The sequence below is a fragment of the Schistocerca americana genome, chromosome 2, assembly GCF_021461395.2.
Source record: "Schistocerca americana isolate TAMUIC-IGC-003095 chromosome 2, iqSchAmer2.1, whole genome shotgun sequence".
Taxonomy (NCBI): domain Eukaryota; kingdom Metazoa; phylum Arthropoda; class Insecta; order Orthoptera; family Acrididae; genus Schistocerca; species Schistocerca americana.
This window is the reverse complement of record NC_060120.1, coordinates 204,995,741-205,022,865: the sequence shown is the minus strand read 5'-3', so window position 1 is coordinate 205,022,865 and position 27,125 is coordinate 204,995,741. Positions and strand designations below refer to the sequence as shown.

The window sequence follows — 27,125 nt, the reverse complement described above, 5'->3', positions numbered from 1 at the left end:
ACCCATGCAAGTTCTAGCCCAGCCCAACAGCGCTTAACTTCGCAGATCTGACGGAAACCGATGTTACCACGGCGGCAAGGCCGGTGTCAGATAATCGCGTGAGAAAATGGTAAGCTCAGTTTCGCACGAGCGATGCGTCCTAAAGCCGTGATGATTCGTGGGCAAGGTTCTCGGTCTCAAGAAAATTTATTATATTCGAAGTCAGAATCCGTCCATGGACTCTGCAACAAACCGATCTTAGGGACATTGGTCTGTAATTTTTTGGGTGCGTTCTTTTGCCCTTCTTATATGCAGGAGGCGATGCACCTATCGTCTAGGCTAGAGCCATTGATTAGTAATCAAAACGTCCACAGTACCGGGTTCTAATGCCGCCACCGCTTAAAATTTTATTAATCATCAGCCTTGTCAAAGAGGGCGCAGGAGCGGACAGAGGTTCAGGGCATTCTCTTGTCCTTGGGGTGGGAAACTGCCCCTAAAGGCGGAAGAATCAGCAATTATCAATGGCATGAGGATGTAGAAGGCAATGGAAACCATTGCATTAAGGACACATAACGTGTATCCACAGGATATGTGGCCTATAATTGAAAAAGTGTCATGATGACCTCTCCATTGGCAAAAGATTCCGGAATAGTCCCCTATTCGGATCTCTGGGAGGTGACTGCAAAGGGGGAGGTGACTATAAGAAAAAGACTGAATAACCAACGAAAGGGTAACATTCTACGAGTCGGGGCGTAGAATGTCAGAAGCTTGACCGTGGTAGGGAAGCTAGAAAATCTGAACCGAGAAATGCAGATACTCAATTTAGGTATAGTAGGGGTCAGTGAAGTGAAATGAAAATAAGACAAGGATTTCTGGTCAGAGAGTACAGGGTAATAACAGAAGAAAATGGGATAACGAGAGTAGGATTCGTCATGAATAGGAATATAGGGTAGAGAGTGTGTTACTGTGAACAGTTCAGTGATAGGGTTGTTCCTATCAGAACGACAGGCAAACCAACACCGACAGCTATAGTTCAGGTATACATGCTGACGTCGCAACTAAAGATGAAGAGGTAGAGGGAGAGTATGAGGATATTGAAAGGATAATACAGTACGTAAAGGGAGATGAAAATCTAATAGTCATGGCGGACTGGAATGCATTTGTAATGGGAAGGATTAGAAGAAAATGTTACAGGAGAATATGGGCTTGGGACAAGGAAAGAAAGAGGAGAAAGACTAACTGACTTCTATAATACATTTCGGCAAGTAACAGCGTATACTCTGTTCGAGAATCAGAAGAGGAGGTATACTTGGAAAACGCCGAGTGATATGGGAAGATTTCAGTTAGATTACATAGTGGTCAGACAGAGATTCCGAAACCAGATAGTGGATTGTAAGGCGTACGCAGGAGCAGATATACTCAGATCACAATTTAGTAGTGACGAAGAGTAGGCTGAAGTTAAGAGATTAATCAGGAAGAATCAAAACGCAGAGAAGCGGGATACAGAAGTACTAAGGAATGACGAGATAAGCTTGAGGTTCTCTAAGGCTATAGATACAGCTATAAAGAATAGCTCAGTAAGCAGTACAGTTGAAGAGGAATGGACATCTCTAAAAAGGGCAGTCACAGAAGTTGTAAAGAAAAACTTAAGTAAAAAGAAGGTAACGGCGAAGAAGCCTTGGGTAACACAAGAAATACGTCAGTCCATCGATGAAAGAAGAAAGTACAAAAAGGTTCAGGGAAATTCGGAAATACAGTAATACAAGTAGCTGAGGAATGAAATAAATAGGATGAAATGGCTGCATGAAAAATGTGAAGAACTCGAAAAAGAAATGTTTGTCGGAAGGACTGCATCAGCATATAGGAAATGAAAGGAAATTTAAAAAAAAATGGTTCAAATGGCTCAGAGCACTAGGGGACTTAACTTCTGAGGTCGTCAGCCCCCTACAACTTAAACTACTTAAACCTAACTAACCTAAGGACAGCACACACATTCATGCCCGAGGCAGGATTCGAACCTGCGACCGTAGCGGGCGCGCGGTTCCAGACTGAAGCGCCTAGAACCGCTCGGCCACACGAGTCGGCAATCACTGGAGGAAGTGGCAACAAAACAACTATGCAGTTGGTGTTTGGAATGTATGAATCTGGTGACATACCATCTGACTTTCGGAAAAATAACATCCACGCAATTCCAAAGACTGCAAGAGCTGACAAATGCGAGAATTATCGCACAATCATCTTAACAGTTCATTCATCCAAGGTGCTGATATGAATAATATACAGAATAATGGAAAAGAAAATTGAGGATGGGTTAGATGGTGATCAGTTGGCTTTAGGAAAGGTAAAGGCACCATAGAGGGACTTCTGACGTTGCGGTTGAAAATGGAAACAAGATTAAGGAAAACTCAAAACACGTTCATGGGATTAGTCGACCTGGAAAAAATGTTCGACAATGTAAAATGGTGCAGGATGTTCGAAATTCTTAGAAAAACAGGGATGAGACAGAGGAAAGGAAGGGCAATATACAACATTACAAGAGCCAAGAGGGAGTAATAAGAGTGGACGACCAAGAACGAAGTGCTCGGATTAAAAAGCGTGTAAGACAGGGATGTATCTTTCGACCCTACTGTTGAATCTGTACATCGAAGAAGCAATGATGGAAATAAAAGAAGGTTCAAGGGTGTAATTAAAATTCAGGGTGAAAGGATGTCAACGATACGATTCGCTGTTGAATTTCTATCCTCAGTGAAACTGGAGAATTACATCATCCCCTGTATGGAATGAACAGTCTGTTGAGTACGGACTATGGATTGAGAATAAATTGAAGAAAGAGGAAAGTAATGAGAAGTATCAGGATTGATGGTCACAAAGTAGCTGAAGTTAAGGAATTGTACTACCAAGGCAGCAAAATAACCAATGATGGACGAGCGAGGAGGACATCAAAAGCAGGCTAGAAATGGCAAAAAGGGCGTTCTTGGCCAAGAGAAGCCTACTAATATCAACCATTGGCCTTAATTTGAGGAAGAAATTTCTGAGAATGTACGTCTGGAGCACAGCATTGTATGGTAGCGAAACATAGACTGTGGGAAATCCGAACAGAAGAGGATCAAGCATTTGAGATGTGGTGCTACAGACGAGTTTATTTATTTATTTAATAGTATGGCTAGGGTCCCCCGTCGAACAGATCGTTCGCTTGGTGCCGGTCTTTCAATTCGACGCCACTTCGGCGACCTACAGTCGATGAGGATGATAGGATTATGATGAGGACAACACGACACCCAGTCTCTGGGCGGAGAAAATTCCCCGACCCAGCCGGGAATCGAACCCGGGCCCAGAGGATTGACAATCCGTCACTCTGACCATTTTTTCTTTTTTTTCATTTTGTTCGTTATTGATCGTTGTGTTTGGTCGTTGCGGACGTCGCAAGACATCCTGTTCAAGTTCGGTGGTTGATCCTTCCACCTTTTTATTAGAGAGGCCAACCGGCTCTCTGACTGAACACGCTGAGCTACCGTGCCGGCACCCATTCAGCTACCGGGGGCCGGACAACAGACGAATGTTGAAATTAGGTAGACTGATAAGGTAAGGAATGAGAAGGTTATTTGCAGAATCGGAGAGGAAAGGAAAATGTGGAAAACACTGATAAGGAGAAGGGACACGATGACAGGATGTCTATTAAGACATCAGGGAATGATCTCCATGATACTAGACGGAGCTGCAGAAGGCAAAAACTGTAGAGGAAGGCATAGTCTGGAATACATCCAGCAAATAATTGAGGACGTAGGTTGCAAGTTTTACTCATAGATGAAGAACCTGGCACAGGAGAGGAATTCGTGACGGGCCGCATCAAACCAGTCGGACGACTGATGACTAAAAAAAAAAAAATATACAGAAATTACACGCCCTTTTCCCCAGTGATGCATCTGTGAAGTAAATGTTAGAGAATACGACAGTGCTTGTACTGCTCCAGCGTTTGCAATCCAAGTAAACGTGACAGCGGAAGTCGATCGAGCTCAGAGGCCTGTTGACAGTATCCAACAGATCGATATAGCCAATACGAAATTGCAACAGGTATGCTTAGGTAGATTAAGTGGCGACTTTTAGAGGAATGTGACTCTGAATTCGTGAAACCTTGCCAGGTGACACGTATGTAAGAACCCTTTCCGATCACCTGCTTCCATTCAGGTCCACCGTGCATACCGACGGACTTGGGCAATTCCAGCAGGACAGTGCGACACCCCACACGTCCTGAATTGCTACAGAGTGGCTCCAGCAACACTCTTCTGAGTTTACTTTCGCTGGCCACCGAACTCCGCAGACATGAAGATTATTGAGCATATTTGAGATGCCTTGCGACGTGATGTTCAGAAGAGATCTCCACCCCCTCTTACTCTTATGGATTTATGGACAGCCCTGCAAGCTTCATGGTGTCAGTTCCTTTCAGGGCTGCTTCAGACATCAGTCCAGTTCATCCCACGTCGTGTTGCTGTACTTCTGCGTGCTCGCGGGGGCCCTTCACGCAATTAGTCAGCTGTACCAGTTTCTTTGGCTCTTCTGTGTATATAGCAGCTACTGGAATGCAAAGCCATCACTAATGTAAGCGTCTCCAGTTGCTTGTAATGTTAATGTTAATGCTAGTCTTCCTAACTGTTATGTGGTCATCATTAATTCATGTTATGCCATTAATCTATCTCCTCATTTGTACTGAGAAGCCTGCCAAAAGTGTCAACCTACATATTTCCAATGCGAAGCATGAACTGCTGTTCACTGCAAGTCCACGACCTCCACACATTTCAGATTTACGTACTTTTCCCGACACTTTAGCAGAACAGTACATAGTTCTAAAAAATGATACAACTCAGAGGGATCCTTCGTGCAGTGGGTCACTAAAACTGCATAATTTCGCAATACGCTAGTGTAAATACGGAAAGCACCAAATATGTCATGTAAGCTTCAGACTGGGATGAATACAAATGTTACTGTTGGTCCCAAAATCTGTTAAAAAAAGCATACAGCTACACGCAAACCTAATTATTTCGGGTTAATAACTCAACGTCTAGCGACTCGGCCACGGTGAATCCTTGCAATAACCAAGTCATTGATCTTAGGATCCCCTGAAGGCTTTTACCGCCATTGCGTCATTACTTGAATTTAATTATAAGAATTCGTACCGAGAGTGACGTGTTTGTGCAAATCTTTCGTGCTCCATCCCCTTGAAAGGGTATTCTGCAAGTTAAAACACAAAAACGTAGAACGCGACGAAGTCAGTATGGCGTATGTCGCATCGAGTGACACGTCGGTTTGACGACACTTCCCTCATCGGCTGCTAGCAGGGGGAAGAGTGGCGGTAGCTGGTTAAGGAGCCTCGCAGGCTTTGACGTTTTATGCACTCTCTCGCACTTGTCTCCCATAGTGACTAATTGCTTACAGTCACAATCAGTATTATTCTACATTTACTCTGAGTCAGAATGTAGGAAGGAACAAGTGCTATCTCACAATCATCTCCAGTCGCCGTTAAAGTATTTGACTGTATAGTCTCAGAGCGAACTGCAAGTAGAGGGCTCGTCTTTAATAGCGGGAGACGGAATGCAGAAACCGGGAGTTGCTAGAAGGATTAACATGTAGAATGGTAGAGTGTACAAGCTGATGCGCAAAGTCATCAAGCCTTGTAAGACATCTGTGCGAATAGGGTTGAACTTTTGGGAAGTAAAATGTTCTTAAATTGAATCGTTAAATTTTCTACAGTTAGACTGAAATTCAGTGGGAAAGGACACCAGTTATAACATTCGCTGCTGACATTGCTATCCTCAGTGAAAGAGAAGAAGAATAACATGATCTTTTGAATGTAATGATAAGTTTGATGAGTAAAGAACATGGAATGCGTGTAAATAGAAGAAAGAGAAACGTAACGAGGAGTAACAAATGAAAACAGTGAGAAACTTAGCATGGGAACTGTGGATAACGAAGTAGGCGAAGTCAAGGTATTGTGCTGCCTAGGCAGAAAAATAATGCATGACGAACTGCGCAAGAAGGACATCAAAAGCAGAATGGCACTGACAAAAAGGAATTCCTGGCCAAGGGAAGTCTAAAAGAGTAGAACATATGCCCTACTTTGAGGAAGAAATTTATGAGAATGTACGTCTGGAGCACAGCATTCTATGGTAGTGAGACATGAACCGTGGGAAAACCAGAACAGAAGAGAATCGAAGCATTTGAGATGTGGTGCTACAGAATAATGTTGAAAATTAGGTCGACTGGTAAGGTAAGGAAGAGGAGGTTCTCCGCAGAAATGACGAAGAAAGGAATATATGGAAAACACTGATAAGGAAAAGGGATGAGATGATAGGACATATGTTAAGACATGAGAGAATGACTTCCATGGTACTAGAGGGAGCTGTAGAGGGTAAAGACCGTAGAGGAAGACAGAGATTGGAATACATCCACCAAATAATTGATGACGTATGTTGCAAGTGACTGACAAGGGAACCTCCCCATCGCACCCCCCTCAAATTTAGTTATAAGTTGGCACAGTGGATAGGCCTTGAAAAACTGAACACAGATCAATTGAGAAAACAGGAAGAAGTTGTGTGGGACTGTGAAAAAATAAGCAAAATTTACAAACTGAATAGTTCATGGGAAGATAAGCAATGTCAAGGACACTAGAAACACAGGAGCGCCGTGGTCTCGTGGTAACGTGAGCAGCTGCAGAACGAAAGGTCCTTGGTTCAAATCTTCCATCGAGTGAAAAGTTTAATTTTTTATTTTCAGTTTATGTGACAAACTCTTGTTTTCATCACTTTTTTGGGAGTGATTATCACATCCACAAGAAAACCTAAATCAGGCGAGGTAGAAGAATCTTTTTACCCATTCGCCAAGTGTACAAGTTAGGTGGGTCGACAACATATTCCTGTCATGTGACGCACATGCCGTCACCAGTGTCGTATAGAATATATCAGATGTGTTTTCCTGTGGAGGAATCGGTTGACCTATGACCTTGCGATCAAATGTTTTCGGTTCCCATTGGAGAGGCACGTCCTTTCGTCTACTAATCGCACGGTTTTGCGATGCGGTCGCAAAACACAGACAGTAAACTTATTACATTGAACAGAGACGTCAATGAACGAACGGACAGATAATAACTATGCAAACATAAAGAAAGTAATATTTTCACTCGAGGGAAGACTTGAACCAAGGACCTCTCATTCTGCCGCTGCTCACGCTACCACGGGACCACGGCACTCCTGAGCTCATATTGTCCAGGATGTTGCCTATGTGGCCCATGGACTACTCAGTTTGTATATTTTTGCTTATGTTTTCACAATTCCACACAACTTCTTCCTGTTTTCTCAATTGATCTGTGTTCAGTTTATCAAAGCCTATCCACTGTGCCAACTTATAACTAAATATGAGGGGGGTGCGATGGGGAGGTTCCCTTGTGAGATTATGTTGTTGGTACAGGAGAGGAATTCGTGGAGGGCCGCATCAAACCAGTCAGAAGACTCATGACTAAATAAAAAGTGTTTGCACCCTTATTCACTTCGTACGAGGGCAACAACTTCTCGCATCCATTATAAAATCATCTGTGCTAAGCATCCTGGGAGACTTTGTCACTCACTCTGCTAAAGGTAACTTGGCAGACCTCAGTCGATGTTGTCGTTACCTGATTGCGTTATGCAGACCACAGCTCCGTCCAAAGCTGGTGACAGGACCTGTGCCAGGACGAGACAAGGTGGAGTTCCCAGCAGACCGTCTTGAGCCACATTTCAGCTGGTAATCTCACCCGAGGCAAGTGCCAGGGCGTCGATGATACTTGTATTCAAAAATAAGCTGGATTTTTAGGAAATTGTCGGATGGGTGGAGAAGACTGTGTACAGGACTGATGCAGAAAACGTAGTGGCTAGTATTATTACGCAATGATGGACTGAAACAAACTGTTCCAAAGCTGAATGTGCCGCTGAGCCATAAACCTTTTTTTTTTTTGTGGTTTTAGGGCGCACAACTTCAATGGTCATTAGCGCCCAGACTACGTTAGGAATGCATCGCGAGGCACACGTTTAAAACAGCAACTAAAAGGGAAAACACGATAAAAGATAGACTGACAGGCATAGGATTAAAAAAAAACAGCATAATCAAATGTCCTTAGAGAGGTTTGTCAAGTCGATAAAACGAAGAACGCGAGCAGCTGCTCGTGAGTCATCCGCTAAAATGGCATCTAGAGTACATGGCAGGCCAAGATCAAGACGCAGTGTGTTAAAATCCGGACGGGACGTTAACATGTGGCGGACCGTCAGTAATTGCCCACATGGGCAGAACGGCGCCGGCGCAGCCGTCAGCAGATGGCGATGGTTGAACCAGCAGTGTCCAATTCGTAACCGGGCCAAAACGACCTCCTCCCGCCGAGAAGGGCGTAAGGAGGACGTCCAAGCCGCGGGAAGAGGTTTCAAGGCCCGAAGCTTGTTGTCCGTAAGCGCAGCCCAATCGCCATGCCACAGCGATAAAATGCGCCGACAAATGACCCTGCTCCAATCTGATGAAGGGACACAACAAGAAGCTGTCCGAGGCTGGAGGACCGCAGCCTTGGCCGCAGCATCTGCAGCTTCGTTCCCAGGGATACCGACATGGCCAGGAACCCACATAAAGCTAACTGGAGAACCGACGTCCACCAGCTGCTGAAGAGAGCGTTGGATCCGGTGCACGAAAGGGTGAATCGGATACGGATCACTGAGGCTCTGGATGGCGCTCAGGGAATCGGATCAGATGACATAAGCAGAATGTCGGTGGCGGCAGATGTAAAGAACAGCCTGGTAGAGGGCAAAGAGCTCAGCTGTGAAGACCGAACAATGGCCATGGAGCCGGTAGTTGAAACTTTGTGCCCCGACAATAAAAGAACACCTGACCCCGTCATTGGTCTTAGAGCCATCTGTATAAATGAAGGTCGTATTAAGGAACTTCGAACGAAGTTCGACAAAACGGGAGTGGTATACCGAACAGGGGGTAACCTCCTTTGGGAGCGAGCTGAGGTCAAGGTGAACGCGAACCTGAGCCTGGAGCCAAGGTGGCGTGTGGCTCTCGCCCACTCGAAAGGTTGCAGGGAGTGAAAAATCAAGGTGTTGAAGGAGGCGACGAAAGCGAACTCCAGGGGGTAGCAGGGCAGAGACATACAACCCGTATTGACGGTCGAGAGAGTCGTCAAAAAAGGAACGATAAGACGGGTGGTCAGGCATTGACAGTAGCCGACAGGCATAGCGACAAAGCAGTATATCGCGCCGGTAGGTAAGTGGCAATTCACCAGCTTCAGCATGAAGACTCTCGACAGGACTAGTATGAAACGCTCCGATCGCAAGACGTAAACCCCGATGTTGTATGGAGTTGAGGCGGCGTAAGATGGATGGCCGGGCAGAGGAGTATACGAAGCTCCCATAATCCAGCTTGGAGCAGACGATCGACCGATATAGGCGAAGTAGGACGGTTCGATCCGCTCCCCACGACATACCACTAAGAACACGGAGGACATTTAGAGAACGGGTACAACGGGCAGCCAAATATGACACATGTGGAGACCAGCTAAGTTTCCTGTCAAATGTTAGACCTAAAAATTTTGTTGTCTGCACGAATGGGAGAGCAACGGGACCGAGTCGTAAGGACGGTGGGAGAAACTCCTTGTAGCGCCAGAAGTTAATACAGACCGTCTTCTCGGCAGAAAAACGGAAGCCATTGGCGACACTCCAGGAGTAAAGACTGTCAAGAGAACGCTGAAGACAGCGCTCCAGGAAACAAGTACGCTGCGCGCTGCAATAGACGGTAAAATCGTCCACGAAAAGGGAGCCTGATACATCAGCTGGGAGCATATCCATTATTGGATTGATCGCTATGGCGAAGAGAGCGACGCTCAAAACTTGAGCCCTGTGGCACCCCATTCTCCTGGCAAAAGGTGTCTGACAGGACAGAACCCACACGTACCCTGAACTGTCGATCCATTAAAAAGGAACGAATAAAAAGAGGGAGGCGACCGCGAAGGCCCCATGTATGCATGGTGCGGAGAATGCCCGCCCTCCAACAGGTGTCGTAAGCCTTCTCCAAATCAAAGAACACAGACGCGGTCGGGCGCTTCCGCAAGAAGTTATTCATAATGAAGGTCGACAAGGTAACCAGATGGTCAACAGCAGAGCGGCGCCTACGAAGTCCATATTGTACATTGGTAAGTAGGCGTCGAGATTCGAGCAGCCAAACCAAACGAGAGTTAACCATTCGCTCCATCACCTTACAGACACAGCTGGTAAGCGAGATGGGTCGATAACTGGAAGTTAAGTGCTTGTCCTTCCCCGGTTTAGGAATCGGGACAACAATAGACTCGTGCCAGCATGCGGGAACATGTCCCTCAATCCAGATGCGATTATAAGTACGAAGAAGAAAACCTTTACCCGCAGGAGAAAGGTTCTTCAGCATCTGAATATGAATAGAATCAGGCCCTGGAGCGGAGGACCGTGACCGGGCAAGTGCGTTTTCGAGTTCCCGCATGGTGAATGGGGCATTATAACTTTCGCGATTCGAGGAGCGGAAGTTAGGTGGCCTAGCCTCCTCTGCCTGTTTTCGGGGGAGGAAGGCAGGGTGGTAATGAGCGGAGCTCGAAACCTCTGCGAAAAAGCGGCCGAAGGCATTGGAGACATCCTCAGGGGCCACAAGGACGTCATTCGCGACCGTCAAGCCAGAAACTGGTAAGTGGACCTTAGTGCCAGATAGCCGGTGCAGGCTACCCCAGACAACAGAAGAAGGAGTAAAACTGTTGAAGGTGCATGTGAAAGCAGCCCAGCTGGCTTTCTTTAATAATACGACGACACCGCGCACGTAATCGTTTATAATTGATACAATTCGCCACTGTAGGGTGGCGTTGAAAGGTGCGTAAAGCACGTCGACGAGCACGTAAAGCGTCTCTACATGCCGCGGTCCACCAGGGGACCGGTACGCGACGTGGAGAAGAAGTAGTGTGAGGGATGGAATATTCAGCAGCAGTGAGAATGACTTCCGTGAGGTGTGCGACCTGACTATCGTAGCTTGTGAAGGTTTGATCCTGAAAGGTCGCCCTGGAAGAGAAGAGCCCCCAGTCGGCTTTGGAGATGTTCCAACTCGTTGAGCACGGAGAGGGGGTGTGCTGCAGGAGATGGATAACACACGGGAAGGGGTCGCTCGAATATGTATCAGAAAGTGCATACCACTCAAACCGGCGTGCAAGTTGGGTAGTACATATAGAGATGTCTAAATGGGAATAGGTGTGAGTTGTGTCCGAAAGAAAAGTAGGGGCGCCAGTATTGAGGCAGACAAGATTGAGCTGGTTGAAAAGGTCTGCTAACAGGGAGCCCCTCGGGCAGGATGCTGGAGAGCCCCAAAGGGGATGGTGGGCATTGAAGTCTCCAGTTAACAAAAATGGTGCAGGTAGCTGAGCAATAATTTGCATCATGTCTGCCCTGGTAACGGCAGACGACGATGGAGTGTAAACGGTACAAATGGAAAATGTATAAGTGGGGAGAGTAATTCGGATGGCAACTGCCTGCAGGCCAGTGTGCAATGTGATGGGATAGTAGTAAATATCCTCCCGGACCAGCAACATAACCCCTCCATGAGCCGGAATACCTACCACAGGGGGTAGGTCAAAACGCACAGAGGTGTAGTGTGCCAAGGCAATTTGATCGCATGGGCGTAGCTTCGTTTCCTGGAGGGCTACGACGAGTGGACGGTGCAAGCGGAGCAGCAACTTCAAGTCCTCTCGGTTGGAGCGAATGCTGCGAATATTCCAGTGAATAAGTGTCATCGTGAGAAGAAAAGTAAGATGAAAGAAGGGGTCACCTCGAAGGCAGCTGAGGGCCTGGCTTCGAGCGAGCACTGCCACCGCTATCAGTGGGTGGACAGTCATCGTCCATTGGTTCTATAGGTAAGATGACCGGGAGGGGGAGCTTCCTCCGCCGGTGAATCGGCCAGATGTTCGGCTACCAGCGGTGCGGCCAGGCGAAACGGATGACGGCCTGGGGCGGCAACCGCTGGGTGGCGCAGGAGAAGAAATGCGCCGTGGCGGAGAAGGAGAACTGTGCTTCCTATGAGCCTTCTTGGAAGGTCGTTTGGTGGAAGTACTGGTCGATGGCTGGGAGTTCGAGGTACGTAAGAAGTCTTCACGGGACGGTTGCTTCTTGAAGGCCCGTGCATCTGACTTCTGGGTCTTCGTCTTGGCAGAAGCTGATGAAGGGGCTTGTGTCTGTGGGGTGACGGGAGGAAGAGGAGACGTCGACGGCGCGATCTTAGCACTGGCCGAACGGACGACCGTGGTGCTGAAGGTCAGATCGCATGTCTGGTAGTCCGAGGAGAGGCGAAGACAGTACTGTATTTCCCCGCTGGGAGCAGCGTGGGCTTCCTACTAGCAAATAGCTTGCGAGCAGCCGAGGTGGACACTTTCTCTTTGACCCGAATTTCTTGGATACAGCGTTCTTCCTTATAGATGGGACAGTCGCGGGAGGACGCTGCATGGTCACCCTGACAGTTCACACAACGAGGAGACGGAGGTGGACAGTCACCCTCATGGGCATCCCTGCCACAAGTGACACATTTAGCCGCATTGGAACAAGACTGGCGAGTGTGATTAAAACGCTGACACTGGTAGCAGCGCGTAGGTGTCGGGACATAGGGGCGAACAGAAATAACCTCGTAGCCCGCTTTGATGCGCGATGGCAGCTGAACGCCATCAAAGGTCAAGAAAAGTGTCTGGGGCGGTACAAGGTCATTGTTGACCTTTTTCATGACCCTATGGACAGCCGTCACACCCTGCTCAGCGAGGAAAGACTGAACCTCCTCGTCAGTCAATCCGTCGAGTGATCTAGTATAGACCACACCACGAGACGAATTCAAAGCTCAGTGAGCCTCCACCCGGACAGGGAACGTGTACAGGAGTGTGGTTCGAAGCAGTTTCTGTGCCTGAAAGGCGTTCTCAGTTTCTAATAACAAGGTACCATTACGCAACCTGGTACAAGACTTAACAGTTCCGGCTATGGTATCTACGCCCTTCTGGATAACGAAAGGGTTGACAGAGGAAAAATCCTTTCCGTCCTCAGATCGAGAAACGACGAGGAACTGTGGGGCAGGCGGTAGTACTTTTGTCACTGGTGGCTGGTCAAGTTTCCGTTTGTGGGCAGAAGTCGGGAGAGAAGCAGAAGAGAAATCCATTGCGGAGGAATCCCCCATGATTGCCAGCGTCTCCGATGGCGCGCTCCTTCCTTGTGGGGACCCTCTCAGAGGGCACTCCCGCCTTAGGTGAATGTTTACACCCCAGGTCACACCTCCCGAGAAACAGACGGAGGGACCAATCGGCATGGTCAGAAGGTATCAGGCAATCACCTCTCCCTGGGCCTGGCCTTTACCAGGGGGTACGTGTGTGCCTTACTTGTCTACCCAGGGCGGGGAATTACGCGTTACCCCGTCACCGGCTACGCATGCGAACGCGTGGGTCGGCCTTCAGGCACGCACAGGGAGGAAGGAAGAAGAGGAAAAAGAAGAGAGAGAGGACAGACTGTCTCAAACGCCGAGGCGGAGTCCAGAGAAGGCAAGGAGAAGAAGGCAAGGAGAAGAAGGCAAGGAGAAGAAGGCAAGGAGAAGAAGGCAAGGAGAAGAAGGAAAGGAGAAGAAGGCAAGGAGAAGAAGGCAAGGGAAAGAGTAAGGAAGACAGTGAGATGGAGAAGAACAAAGAAAGGAACCAACCAAAGGAAGGAAGAAACGAGAAGAAGTGAAAAACCAAAATGACCACAAATATAGGTCGTGGAACCGTCCGTCTCCGGACGCAGGCGCTAACTACCCCCTTGAGGGGGAGGGACTCCTTTCAGTCGCCTCTTACGACAGGCAGGAATACCTCGGGTCTATTCTAACCCCCGGACCCGCAGGGGGGGCCATAAACCTGGCAACCATAAACCAGTCAGGATCAGACCAAGGCAAGGCAAGAGTGGTGTAAAAAAGAAAAAATGCTACACACTTACGCATAAGTGCATCTTGAGAACTTACTTTTTACTGCAATACAGCCTAAATCATTAAATATTTACAGGGTTACATTTATTGAACTATATGAAGAAAAACGCAAATTGGTTACAAGATACGGCGTGCACATACTTTATTTAACATGTAAACGTCACTACAGACATTCGGATCTTCGATATGCCTGCAATCATTGGAGATGATGTGGCGCAGACGAATAGCGAAATTCTGCTTGACCCACTGAAATGTCGGAACATCGATGCTCTCGATGACTTCCTGAATGACTGTTTTCAGCTCATCAACGGTTTTGGGGTTATTGCTGTACACTTCGTCTTTAATATATCCCCACAAATAGGAGTCGCATGTGTCCAGATCCGGAGAATGTGACGACCAATTGAGGCCCATGCCAGTGGCCTCTGGGTACCCCAGAGCCAGAGTTCGAAAGTGCTCCTTCAGGACATCAAACACTCTCCTGCTTCGATGGTGTCCTTCTTGCATGAACCACACTTTGTCGAAATCAGGGTCACTTTGGATAATGGGGATGAAATCATCTTCCAAAACCTTAACGTATTGTTCGTTAGTCACCGTGCCATCAAGGAATATCGCACCGATTATTCCGTAACTGGACACTGCACACCATACAGTCACCCGCTGGGAGTGACGACACTTCTCGATCGCGAAATGCGGATTCTCAGTCCCCCAAACATGCCAGTTTTGCTTATTAACGAAGCCATCCGAATGAAAGTGGGCTTCGCCGCTAAACCAAAACATATATGCGCATACTAATTCCCATCATGCCCCGCGACCAGCCGTGTAGTTTGAACGTTCTAACACAAACCGTTCAGAAGTTATGACGATTTTACTTCATGTAGTTCAATAACTGTCACCATCTTGAAAATGTTAATGATGAGAGTTCTGCGTGAAGTGAAGACTGTCATCCTCCCTATGCATAAGTAACGCCCCACGATTTCTTTTTTTAATTTAGGTCTGTACTTACTCTCTCATGGTATGTTACTAACAATAGAAATCGGCTGTAAGTGAATTGTATTACAGTGCAGAAATAATTTTATGTTGTATTGAATACCTTGGTTTGGAGCTCAGAGCGAAATTCTGTTTTTCAGTAAAAAAAAAAAAATATTTTAGAAGCGTCTACCGTCAAACTGAGCAAATTCAAATTCACGTTCAATGCATATATTATTATCCAGACTTTCACTGAATTATCTAAGTATCAGGATTCAATTACTAGAAGTCGCCATTTGTAGCACTACACCTAACAGTATTAGTTATTAATAAGTTTCCAATTTCCGTTACGTGAAAAATTTATTGTTTGTCGATTATCAATGTTCACATACAAGTGTTAACCAGGCAGCACTACACGCGGAACAGTTACATAACATCCACTATTGCAGCACCAGCTATTTTCAAAACAGTGTTTCCTGCTGAGAGTGTAAGAGTTTCATTTCTATGCTTTACCCTAAATAGTGTACAGCAGACAGTCATTAATGATGGTTATTAGTAAATTGTAATCAGAGAATTTCTAAAAGCGACGTCTCTTATTCTCAACACGTCACATTTACGTAAAGATGAGAAGCAAATGTTTAGACTGTCACACGCGATTTGATGGTCTATAAAGATACTGATAATGTAAGGTTACAAGTGCTCTTCACAGGATAAATAACGTTGTTGCTATAGCTAAGACTCCAACTAAAAAATTGTAGAAGCACCGAGGTATGAGGAAAATGGAAATAAGTAGTGCTTTACCTGTATTCGCTCCTTCAGTTCGAGCACATCAGGCACCGGCTTCTTTTTATCTTCTGGAAATGGAAGGAAAACCATTAAGAATAAGCAGATACTGAAACAAGTCATCTGTATGTAAAATAAGGTGCGCGCGCGCACACGCGCGCGCACACACACACAAACACACACACACACACACACACACACACACACACAAAACACCGTGAAAAGGTATAAAGACAACTAGAAAATCGTGTTGCAATAGTCCGCACTAGGACGTCTAAAAGCATTAAACAGGTAAGGAAGAAATAAAAGGACGATATCCTTGCAGCAAGTTGCTTAGTACCACTGTTTCTATGCTGTTCATTTTTGGAACACAACCCACGACTAGCTTAGGGACAGAAGTGATTACACTTTCTGCAGGACCTGACTATTATTTTGTAGGACAATGCTCAAGCATGTACAGTGCAAGCTGTTATTAGTACGATCTGTAAATAAATAGTTGCCACTATTCAAGTTCCAACCCTCATATTAGTACAACTAGTTTCGAAACTATTGCTCCGTCATCGGGTGCAACATATCATATGACCATGTTCTGGACAGATATGTACCGAGAAGAACAGTTCATAATGGGAGAGAGCACCATAGTATATAGTCACAATAAAAAAACTTCTACGGCAGTAGAATACTGTGTAACAGGTGTACAACAAAGCATAAGGCTACAGATATAGAGATGCTGAATGAAACTCGTTTGCCTATCAAGAGCGCAAAGCGTAAAGCCGTCAATGACTACCGTAGCAGAATATTGTCAAATCACCTTTCACAAAATCAGAGAAATTCTGGTCGTATGTAAAGGTTGTTAGTGGGACCAAAGTTAGTGTCAGTCCCCAGCTAATGAGACGGGAATTGAAACAGAGGGTAGCAAAGCAAAAGCTGAAATGCTTGACTCAATTTTCAAATGTTTCGTTACGAAGAAAAACCCAGGAGAATTGGTCTAATTTAATCCGCGTACCAATAGAAAGATGAGTGAAATAAGTACTAGTGTCAGTAGTGTTGAGAAACAGCTGAAATTCTTAAAACTGAACACAGCTCCAGAGCCCGATGGAATCCCTATCGGATTCTATACTGTATTTGTGGCTCAGATAGCCTCTCCTCTAAATATAATTTATCATAGACCCCTAGAAAGAAAAGGGTGCCCAACAGGTTGAAAAAAACACAGGTCCAGTGGCTGTTCGTGGGTATACATTCTGGGTGTTTACAAATCTTTAAATATTAGTATTCGCTGTACAACAGTTATGCTAGCGGAAATGAAAGTTTCAGGGAAAGTATACCATCACTGGTGATAATGCATTTTCACTGGCTCATTTAGTGGGAGTGGATTACTGATTCCACTTCTGTCAAACAGCACGCATTGACTAGGGATAGTGCACTATCATTAGTGAATGTACACCTTCACTGCCAAGAGGTAAGGGATGTGAACCATGGCTGTAATAACAAAACAGTCGTATTTCGAAAGTTGCATTTATCACCTGTAGTTCGAAAACATAGTCATTACGTAAAATTCATTTATTGCAGCAAGGACGTGCACCATGGCACTTTGAACTGCACAACACTTTTTTTTCCAAAAGCAACTCAGAGTCTGACATTTTTGCCGGCAGTCCCATTTCAAGAAGCCCTGGCCACTTCCCATCGACTGAGACTCCTCAACTGTCCTCAGGGCAACAGTTTTCTCTGCTGGAACTTCCTCCTCTGAGATTATTCTTAGAAATAAAGTACTGAACTGGGACCTGAAACAAAATGTTGTAGTTGTAGCCGCAACAGCATTTCGTATAGTCACTTCCATATTTATTTAAAAACAAACAATTTATCATCGTGCGTATAGTTGGCTCAGCACACCATCTCTTGTCCCGATTCAGTAGAAGCCATCGGCCGTTGACTGAAGGACGACACCCAAGATCGACCTAGCATCTCCTCTTCCTCTATCGAAGTCGGGAACTGGAACTCTCACAGTACAGCCCTTTTCCACTGTAGGAAAGCAGCGATCTGAACACTGCCGCATTCATTGCGCTTGTTCTTCTAAGCTCTTGTACGCTTCAGTTCTATATTTTTTAATCGCGCGAGTTGACTCATCTAAATCAGTCAGTAGTCATGCAGTTGCGCATGTGCAGAAGCTCATTAAAAAGTGCACAAGTTAAGGTGTGCTCGCGACCCTGATGCCAAGTTTCACCGAACCTAGAGGAGCAATGTGTAGCATACCCCAGGACATTTGTTTCAGATTACCGCATCTACATTTAGTTTAACAGCATTCAGAGAAAAATAACCAATATATCAGCAAGGTGTCAAAAATTAGGGTGTTCAAGTGCTCTTATGGTCTTATACAGCAGCCGGCACTGCACAGGTCACATCCGTCTACAGGAAGGGTTGTAGAAATTATTCACAAAATTGCCATCTAATATCCTTGACGAGTGTTTGTTGTAGAACCTTGGAACATATTCTGAGCTCAAACATAATGAAATGTCTCTAACAGAATGGCCACCACCATGCCAAATACCAAGGATTCCCAAAGTATCTGCGGCAGCCGTGGTGCAAAAATACGTGAACGGGCCAGATCCGCTCACGGCCGGCCAAGTTAGCCGCGTCAGAAACACTACGTGATCAAAAGTATCCGGACACCCCCAAAAACATACGTTTTTCATATTAGGTGCATTGTACTGCCACCTACTGGCAGGTACTCCATATCAGCGACCTCAGTTGTTATTAGACATCTTGAGAGAGCAGGATGGGGCGCTCCGCGGAACCCACAAACTTCGAACGTGTTCAGGTGACTGGGTGTCACTTGTGTCATACGTTTGTACGGTGACATTTCCACACTTCTAAACATCCCTAGGTCCACTGTTTCTCACGAGATAGCGAACCGGAAACGTGAGGGACACGAACAAAAGCGTACAGGCTGAACTCGCCTGTTGACTGACAGAGTCCGCCGACAGTTGAAGAGGGTCGTAATGTGTAATAGCATGACATCTATCCAAACCATCACACAGGACTTCCAAAATGCATCAGAATCCACTGCAAGTAGTATGACAGTTAGGCAGGAGGTGAGAAGACTTCGATTTCATGATCGAGCGGCTGCTCATAAGCACACATCACGCCGGTAAATGCCAAACGATGCCTCGCTTGGTGTAAGGAGCGTAAACAATGGACGATTGAACAGTGGAAAATCGTTGTGCAGAGTGATGAATCACGGTACATAATGTGGGGATCCGATGGCAGGGTATGGGTATGGCGAATGCCCGGTCAACGTCACCTGCCAGCGTGTGTGGTGCCAACAGTAAAATTCGGAGGCGGTGGTGTTATGGTGTGGTCGTGTTTTTCATGGAGGGGGCTTGCGCTCCCTGTTCTTTTGAGTGTCACTATCACAGCACAGGCCTAAATTGATGTTTTAAGCACCTTCTTGCTTCCCACTGTTGAAGATGGTTCAAATGGCTCTGAGCACTATGGGACTTAACATCTGAGGTCATCAGTCCCCTAGAACTTAGAACTCCTTAAACCTAACTAACCTAAGGACATCACACACATCCATGCCCGAGGCAGGATTCGAACCTGCGACCGTAGCGGTCCCTCGATTCCAGACTGTAGCGCCTAGAACCGCTCGGCCACCACGGCCGGCCACTGTTGAAGAGCAATTCGGGGATGGCGATTGCAATTTTCAACACGACCGAGCACCTGTTCATAATGCATGGCCTGTGGTGGAGTAGTTAAATGACAGTAACCCCTGTAATGGACTGGCCTACGCAGAGTCCTGATCTGATACTATAGAACGCCTTTGGGATGTTTTGGAACGCTGACTTCTTGCCAGGCCTCACCGACCCACATCGATACCTCTCCTCAGTGCAGCACTCCGTGAAGAATGGGCTGCCATTCCCCAAGAAACGTCCCAGCACCTGACTGAACATGTGCCTGCGAGAGTGGAAGCTGTCATGAAGGCTAAGGGTGGGCCAACACCATGTTGAATTCCAGCATTACCGATGGAGGGCGCCAGGAACGTTTAAGTCATTTTCAACCAGGTATCCGGATACTTTTGATCACATAGTGTATCCGTAGGCGTGCGTACCTGCCGACAGGCAAAACTGTGGCGACGTGCGGCGCGCACGGACGCAGGTCAGCAGAACAGTCAAGTGCCAGTGCGAAATGAGCTGCCGGCGATACCCACACGTTCCCGCTTTACATCGGACATGTGAAACCCTGAATGAGATTTTCACTCTGCAGCGGAGAGTGCGCTGATATGAAATTTCCTGACAGGTTAAAACTGTGTGCCGGACCGAGACTCGAACTCGGGACCTTTGCCTTTCGCAGGCAGCTGCTATACCATCTGAGCTACCCAAGCACGATTCGCGACCCGTTCTCGCAGCTGTAATTCCGCCAGTACCTGGTCTCCTACCTTCCAAACTTCACAGAAGCTCTTCTGCGAACCTTGCAGAACTAGAAATTCTGGGAGAAAGGATATTGCGGAGACATGGCTTAGCCACTTCCTGGAAGATGTTTCCAGAATGAGATTTTCACTCTGCAGAGGAGTGTGCGCTGTTATTTAACTTATTGGCAGATTAAAACCGTGTACGGGACCGAGATCCGAACTCGGGACCTTTGCCTTTCGGGGGAAGTGCTCTACCATCTGAACTACCCAAGCACGACTCACAACCCGTCCTGACAGCTTGAATTCCGCCAGTATCTCTTCTCCTACCTTCCACTCCGCTGCAGATTGAAAATCTCGTTCTGGAAACATCCCCCAGTCTGTGGCTAAGCCACATCTCCGCAATATCCTTTCTTCCTGGAGTCTAGTTCTGCAAGGTTTTCCTGAGTTTGGCACTGATATTTTTATCGCAATTACACATCACATTACTTGGCAAAGAAACGACAAAATATTTCTGCAGTAGTGATTTTAGTCAAGAAATCTGTAGTGCCGCACACCAAGATGAAATTACTATAAAAATATCAGTGCCGACCTCAGGAAAATCTAGAAAATGTACACGAAGACGACATTTCTAGATAGAAGCTGGAATCATACAAACATGCTACAACTGTCGATGTTGTGAATGAATAGGACGGAACGCAGTATCGTACAATACATAGCCTACTAATTGTTTTCAGTAGCTACGAAAACGGATTTAAAACACCTTCAATAGCGGTCGGTTGTGTTCATGAGAGTTAAGATTGAATTTACGGACATTACTATATTTTTGAAGCTGGATTTTTTGCTTGTAAGAACAAGAAATGTGTGACTAAGGTGGTGTAGTTTTTATACTATTTAAAAAGCACTTCTAAGGTGATCATCAAAGTCAAAATAGTCCCATACTAAGGGAAGCGGGGTAGGGGACCAGGTGGAGGAATGTTACACTGAAGCGCCAAAGTAGCTGGTACAGGCATGGGTATTCAAATACAGAGATATGTAAGCAGGTAGAATACGGCGCTGCGGCCGGCAACAACTATAAAAGACAAGAAGTGTCTGTCGCATCTGCATCTGCATGGATACTCTGCAAATCACATTTAAGTGCCTGGCAGAGGGTTCATTGAACCATCTTCACAATTCTTTATTATTCCAATCTTGTACAGCGCGCGGAAAGAATGAACACCTGTATCTTTCCGTACGAGCTCTGGTTTCCCTTACTTTATCGTGGTGATCGTTCCGTCCTATGTAGATCGGTGTCAACAAAATATTTTCGCATTCGGAGGAGAAAGTTGGTGATTGGAATTTCGTGACAAGATTCCGTAGCAAGGAAAAACGCCTTTCTTTTAATGATTTCCAGCCCAAATCCTGTACCATTTCTATGACACTCTCTCCCATATTTCGCGATAATACAAAACGTGCTGCCCTTCTTTGAACTTTTTCGATGTACTCCGTCAGTCCTGTCGGGCAAGGATCCCACACCGCGCAGCAGTATTCTAAAAGAGGACGGACAAGCGTAGTAAAGGCTGTCTCCTTAGTAGGTCAGTTACATTTTCTAAGTGTCCTGCCAATAAAACACAGCCTTTGGTTAGCCTTCCCCACAACATTTCCTATGTGTCCTTTCTAATTTAAGTTGTTCGTAATTGTAATACCTAGGTATTTAGTTGAATTTATGGCCTTTAGATTAGACTGATTTATCGAGTAACCGAAGTGTAACGAGTTCCTTTTAGCACTCATGTGGATGACATCACACTTTTCGTTATTTAGGGTCAACTGCCACTTTTCGCACCATTCAGATATTTTTTCTAAATCGTTTTGCAGTTTGTTTTGATCTTCTGATGACTTTATTAGTCGATAAACGACAGCGTCATCTGCAAACAACCGAAGAAGGCTGCTCAGATTGTCTCCCAAATCGTTTATATAGATAAGGAACAGGAAAGGGCCTATAACAGTAACTTGGGGAACGCCTGAAATCACTTCTGTTTTACTCGATGACTTTCCGTCAGTTGCTACGAACTGTGACCTCTCTGACAGGAAATCGCAAATTCAGTCACATAAATGAGACGATATTTCACAAGCAAGCAATTTCACTACGAGCCGCTTGTGTGGTACAGTGTCAAAAGCCTTCCGGAAATCCAGGAATACGGAATCGATCTGAAATCCCTTGTCAATAGCACTCAGCACTTCATGTGAACAAAGAGCTAGTTGTGTTTCACAGGAACGATGTTTTCTAAACCCATGCTGACTATGTGTCAATAGACCGTTTCCTTCGAGGTAATTCATAATGTTCGAACACAATATATGTTTTAAAATCCTACTGTATATCGACGATAACGATATGGGCCTGAAATTTAGTGGATTACTCGTACTACCTTTCTTGAATATCGGTGTGACCTGTGCAACTTTCCAGTCTTTGGGTACGGATCTTTCGTCGCATGAACGGTTGTATATGATTGTCAAGTATGGAACTAATGCACTGTCATACTCCGAAAGGAACGTAACTGGTATACAGTCTGGACCAGACGACTTGCTTTTATTAACTGCAAACATTGCACAATGGGATGGACCTAATCAGCTAAAAGGGTAACATAATCGTCGGCAGTGCCGCGTGGGGTAGTAGTGCGGTCTGAGGCGTCATGTCGCGATTCGTGCGGCTGCCCCCGTCGGAGGTTCGAGTCCTCCTTCGGGCATGGGTGTGTGTGTTGTCCTTGGCATAAGTTAGTTTAAGTTAGATTAAGTAGTGCGTAAGCTTCGGGACCGATGACCTCAGCAGTTGGTCCTATAGTCCTTACCACCACCAAAAAAAAAAAAAAAAAAAAAAAAAAAAAAAAAAAAAAAAAAAAAAAAAAAAATCCAATTTCCAAACCTCGGCAGTAATGCGACATTGCAGAGTGTCCATGTGGTACATGAGAACACCGCGGTATGTCGCCCACATCACTCCTGGGACGTAAACACGAACAAAAGCGGGAAAGAGTGTGCAACGAGACTCATCCGACAACATGATTTTTTCCTGTGCTCCGTAGTCCACATGTTATGATTATGTCACACGTCTCCCTGTTACGAGCATTGCATCACTGGCAATGGTTTTGGAATTATTCCAGCTCGTCCTGCAAGTGTTTGTTTATGGAGCTACTCTCGTGTTTTGTCGCTGCCACGGTTCGCGAACGCGATACACAATTCTGCAGTGACTTTCTGCTGTTTTCGACCGACTAATGTTCGTCACAGGCCTCTTCAATGACGGTCTGTGATGATCAGTAAACACACGCCGTGGTCGCCGTTGTAACTCAGCGGATTATGTTTTTTCCGCGTTCTCTGTATGGAGTGTTTTCTTCTATACGGTACCTCTTGAAAGACCAAACATTTCAGCTACCTTGGCTACGGAAGCAGCCACCATACGTGCACTAACAATTTGCCTGCGTTTGAATTCACTTAGTTTCCACATAATGTACTGACAACTACACGGGACATTGTAGTGACCACGTCTGACACTTGGCAAAGCATTGGGGCGTTGTACAGGTGCCGTTTGTGGTAAAATACAGCAGCGCAGCCTGTAGCCTCTGCTAGCATGTGCATTTATATTGTAATATTATTGGATTTCAGCTACTTTGCATGTGAGATATTTGCCATAAAAGAAAAGGACAGGCAACGAGCTGTAGTTCGTAAAAATGCTAAGCATCACAGCGCGAGAGTAAAGAGTCGTAATATATTTTTTTTTTATGTGGACCTGTACCAAGACACGCGTCCACCGTTTAAATACTATAAATAAACACTATGGCCCGCTGGGCGCAGATATTTAAAATCATTGCCGCAGCGCTTGATAGCAAGAAGCTGCGAAACAGAAGAAAGACCAATCTGTCTTTTGTTAAGAAATATTCTAGAGACTTCATTATCCCTAGTACTTTTGGTCGCCGACATGTTAAGACGTACTACATAGCATTGCTACAAGTTGTATTTTTATTTTGTGTAAAAACTGTGTGAAACGACGAACAAACATTTCGGTAACTCGGGTGTGGGTACAATGTACTTACGCACACGCGAGGACATTTAATTTTAAGAAGGAACGGACTCACAAAGCAGCGATTATTGGACTGCGCCATGTACAAAAGAAATATCAGATGTAAGTCATACATTTATTGTGTATTTGTCAATGTCTAGAAGTTTAAAGCCAGTTTGTTCAAAATATATTAATATTTTATGATGCAGTAATTTTCTTCGTATTCTTTTCTTTCACTAACCAAAACTGATGTTCAAATTGTATATGAGCTTTGTTACAGGTTCACTCTTTATCGCGGTGTCTCGATTGTATTTGGGAGACCACTAATTTGTTCAACTTCAGATCTGTTAATCTTTCTCTTACGAAATTCTACTAATTTGCTTTCATTTCCATGTTTATATTCAAATAGGTCCCTTAGGTATTTTCATCGAAGATTCTGATTGCTTGAAGGCAATCCGGGTAAGAAAGTCAATTAAGAAAACTCCTTCTCGTAAGCAATCCATACGTCTCCTGAACACAATCGAGAACCGACGCATCGGTGATCAATTAATAATTTCTCTCTCTTTTTAAGTCGTACTAAAAAATGGCCACATAGGATAGCCGTAAGTACGCAATCTAGCGTTAGGTTGCATTTTGTCAGTAAATATTACCGACCAACAGTTACAGCATCACTATTACTATTTACTACTATTTCTTATCCAGAATAAGCAAGTTCCTAACGCCAGAATGTTCAAGTATACATTTATCGCTGTGTTTTCGTATTTTTTCCGAACCCTTGTAAGATAGTGTAGACAGCATATATCATTCTTACCACACGAGATTGGCAGAAGACTGTATCTGTTCACAACTTAATGGCCGTAGACGTTAATTAATGACGAGAGCCAAAAAGGTACTAACTTACTGATACATCTGCTCCAAAATTAGAAATGGAGGGACGATCGAAGCTCACTGAACGTATCTGTTTGCTAGCAGGGGAAACTCCCCTTCGCACCCCTGTCAGATTCAGTGGTACGAGGGCCCTGTGGGCAGCTCGTCAAAAACTGAACGCAGATCAAGCGTGAAAAGGGGAGAAAGTGTACTGAACGGCACGGGAACTCAGCATGTTCGGTCAAAGGGTTAGTTGCCCTCTGTAAAAGAAAAAAAAACCGAGTAAGTGGATCAGCAATGAACATGAACGGGTGTCATTGAGCGTCCGCTCTGACCAAATGAAACGAAAAAACGAACAAAATGAGATCATAAAAAAAATAGTAATCACGGTGATGGACTGTCAAGCGAGCGAGCAGTGTTCAAACCTTTACTTTTTTTTCGCTTTTCGCTATATTCGAATTTGTGTCTGTGTCATGGTGTAACGTCCGTTTGCAACAGCGAGATGTAAGGCAGGGACCTATAATGACAGTTGATTCTGCACAACTAACCTTCTCTTCATATATTTCCTTTTAATTTTATATGGGTAACTGTATTCGTCTTTTAATGTATCACAATTGGTTTCTATGATAGTTATCAATTTTAAAAGTCTACTACATGTATTTTACCTAATGTGTTTTTAGCAGATTATGTTTTTGCGTAAATGATGAATACATCTAAGCCCACAGTAGCGACATCTAGGGAGGATGTAGGCAAACAGATTTCTGGTAGCTTCTGTACTTCAGTAGCCAGTTGCAATAATGACTGTGTGGACGATGTGGCCTATTCTACACCTTGTTTTAGATCTATGTAACGATGCTGTGCAGATTATATGTTTTAACGATGCCATTATGACCTTATCACTTAAGGACATGGTGTAAAAAAGGAACGTCGTACCGTATTTTGTCTGTAAATTCCCTGGTTGTATGATAGTATATTCTGATACGTATTGCTGTATTATGTTGAAAGACACACTGCTCACTAGGTGTATATTTTTGTATATTGTAGATCTGAGGATGGTAATTACGGTCTGAAACCGGTCATCGTCCAAAGAATTGATATTGTGATCTAAGACTAGAATAAAAACCATTTGACAGTATTGGATCACTGTTTGTATACGCCACTAGGTCGCAGTTGGTTAAACTAGTGCCATGCCTGGCTTACGACAGAGTCAAAAGGCTCTGTAAACTGAAGCAGAAAATCAGTACTGAGGTAATGAATATTAGTTTCAATAAGCAGTGTCTTGCAGCACGTGCCACACCGAATTATGCGAAAGTGTGACGAGGGCCTCCCGTCGGGTAGACCGTTCGCGAAAGTGAACATTAACAACGGTCAGCCCTCGCCTTGATAATCAAAGCCAAAAGTGAGAGCAACTGGATTAGGGCCCAATTACGTGAATCGTATAAACATAAAGACTTGCTAACAAGGGAACATCCACATCGCACCCCACTCACATTTAGTCATAAGTTGGCACAGTGGATAGGCCTTGAAAAACTGAACACAGATCAATCGAGAAAACAGGAAGAAGTTATGTGGAACTATGAAAAAATAAGCAAAATATACAAACTGGGTCGTCCATGCGTAAGATATGCAACATTAAGGGCAATGTCAGGCGAGGAGCGCCGTGGTCCAGTGGTTAGCGTGAATAGACGACTGAAAATTTTAACTTTTTATTTTCTGTTTATGTGAAAAACTCTTATGTTTTCATCACTTTTTTTGGAGTGATTATTACATCCACAAGAAAACCTAAATCGGGCAAGGTAGAAGAATCTTTTCACCCATTCGCCAAGTGTACTAGTTAGGTGGGTCGACAACATATTCCTGTCATGTGACGCACATGCTGTCACCAGTGTCGTATACAAAATATCAGACGTGTTTTCCTGTGGAGGAATCGGTTGACCTATGACCTTGCGATCAAATGTTTTCCGTTCCCATTGGAGAGGCACGTCCTTTTGTCAACTAATCACACGGTTTTGCGGTGCGGTCGCAAAACACAGACACTAAACTTATTACAGTGAACAGAGACGTCAATGAACGAACGGACAGATCATAACTTTGCGAAAATAA

General features: G+C 45.1%; 1 protein-coding gene across 2 annotated transcripts in view; it reads right to left on the bottom strand.

Annotated features, from left to right (window-relative positions):
• The window catches only part of LOC124595121 (sterol O-acyltransferase 2-like), a 298,068-nt gene that overhangs the window by 252,614 nt on the left and 18,329 nt on the right, over nt 1-27,125 (bottom strand). For both annotated transcript variants that reach the window (XM_047133717.1, XM_047133718.1), the window contains exon 2: nt 15,745-15,797. In XM_047133717.1, the coding sequence (XP_046989673.1) occupies nt 15,745-15,797 (53 nt within the window). The remainder of the gene's footprint in view (nt 1-15,744; nt 15,798-27,125) is intronic.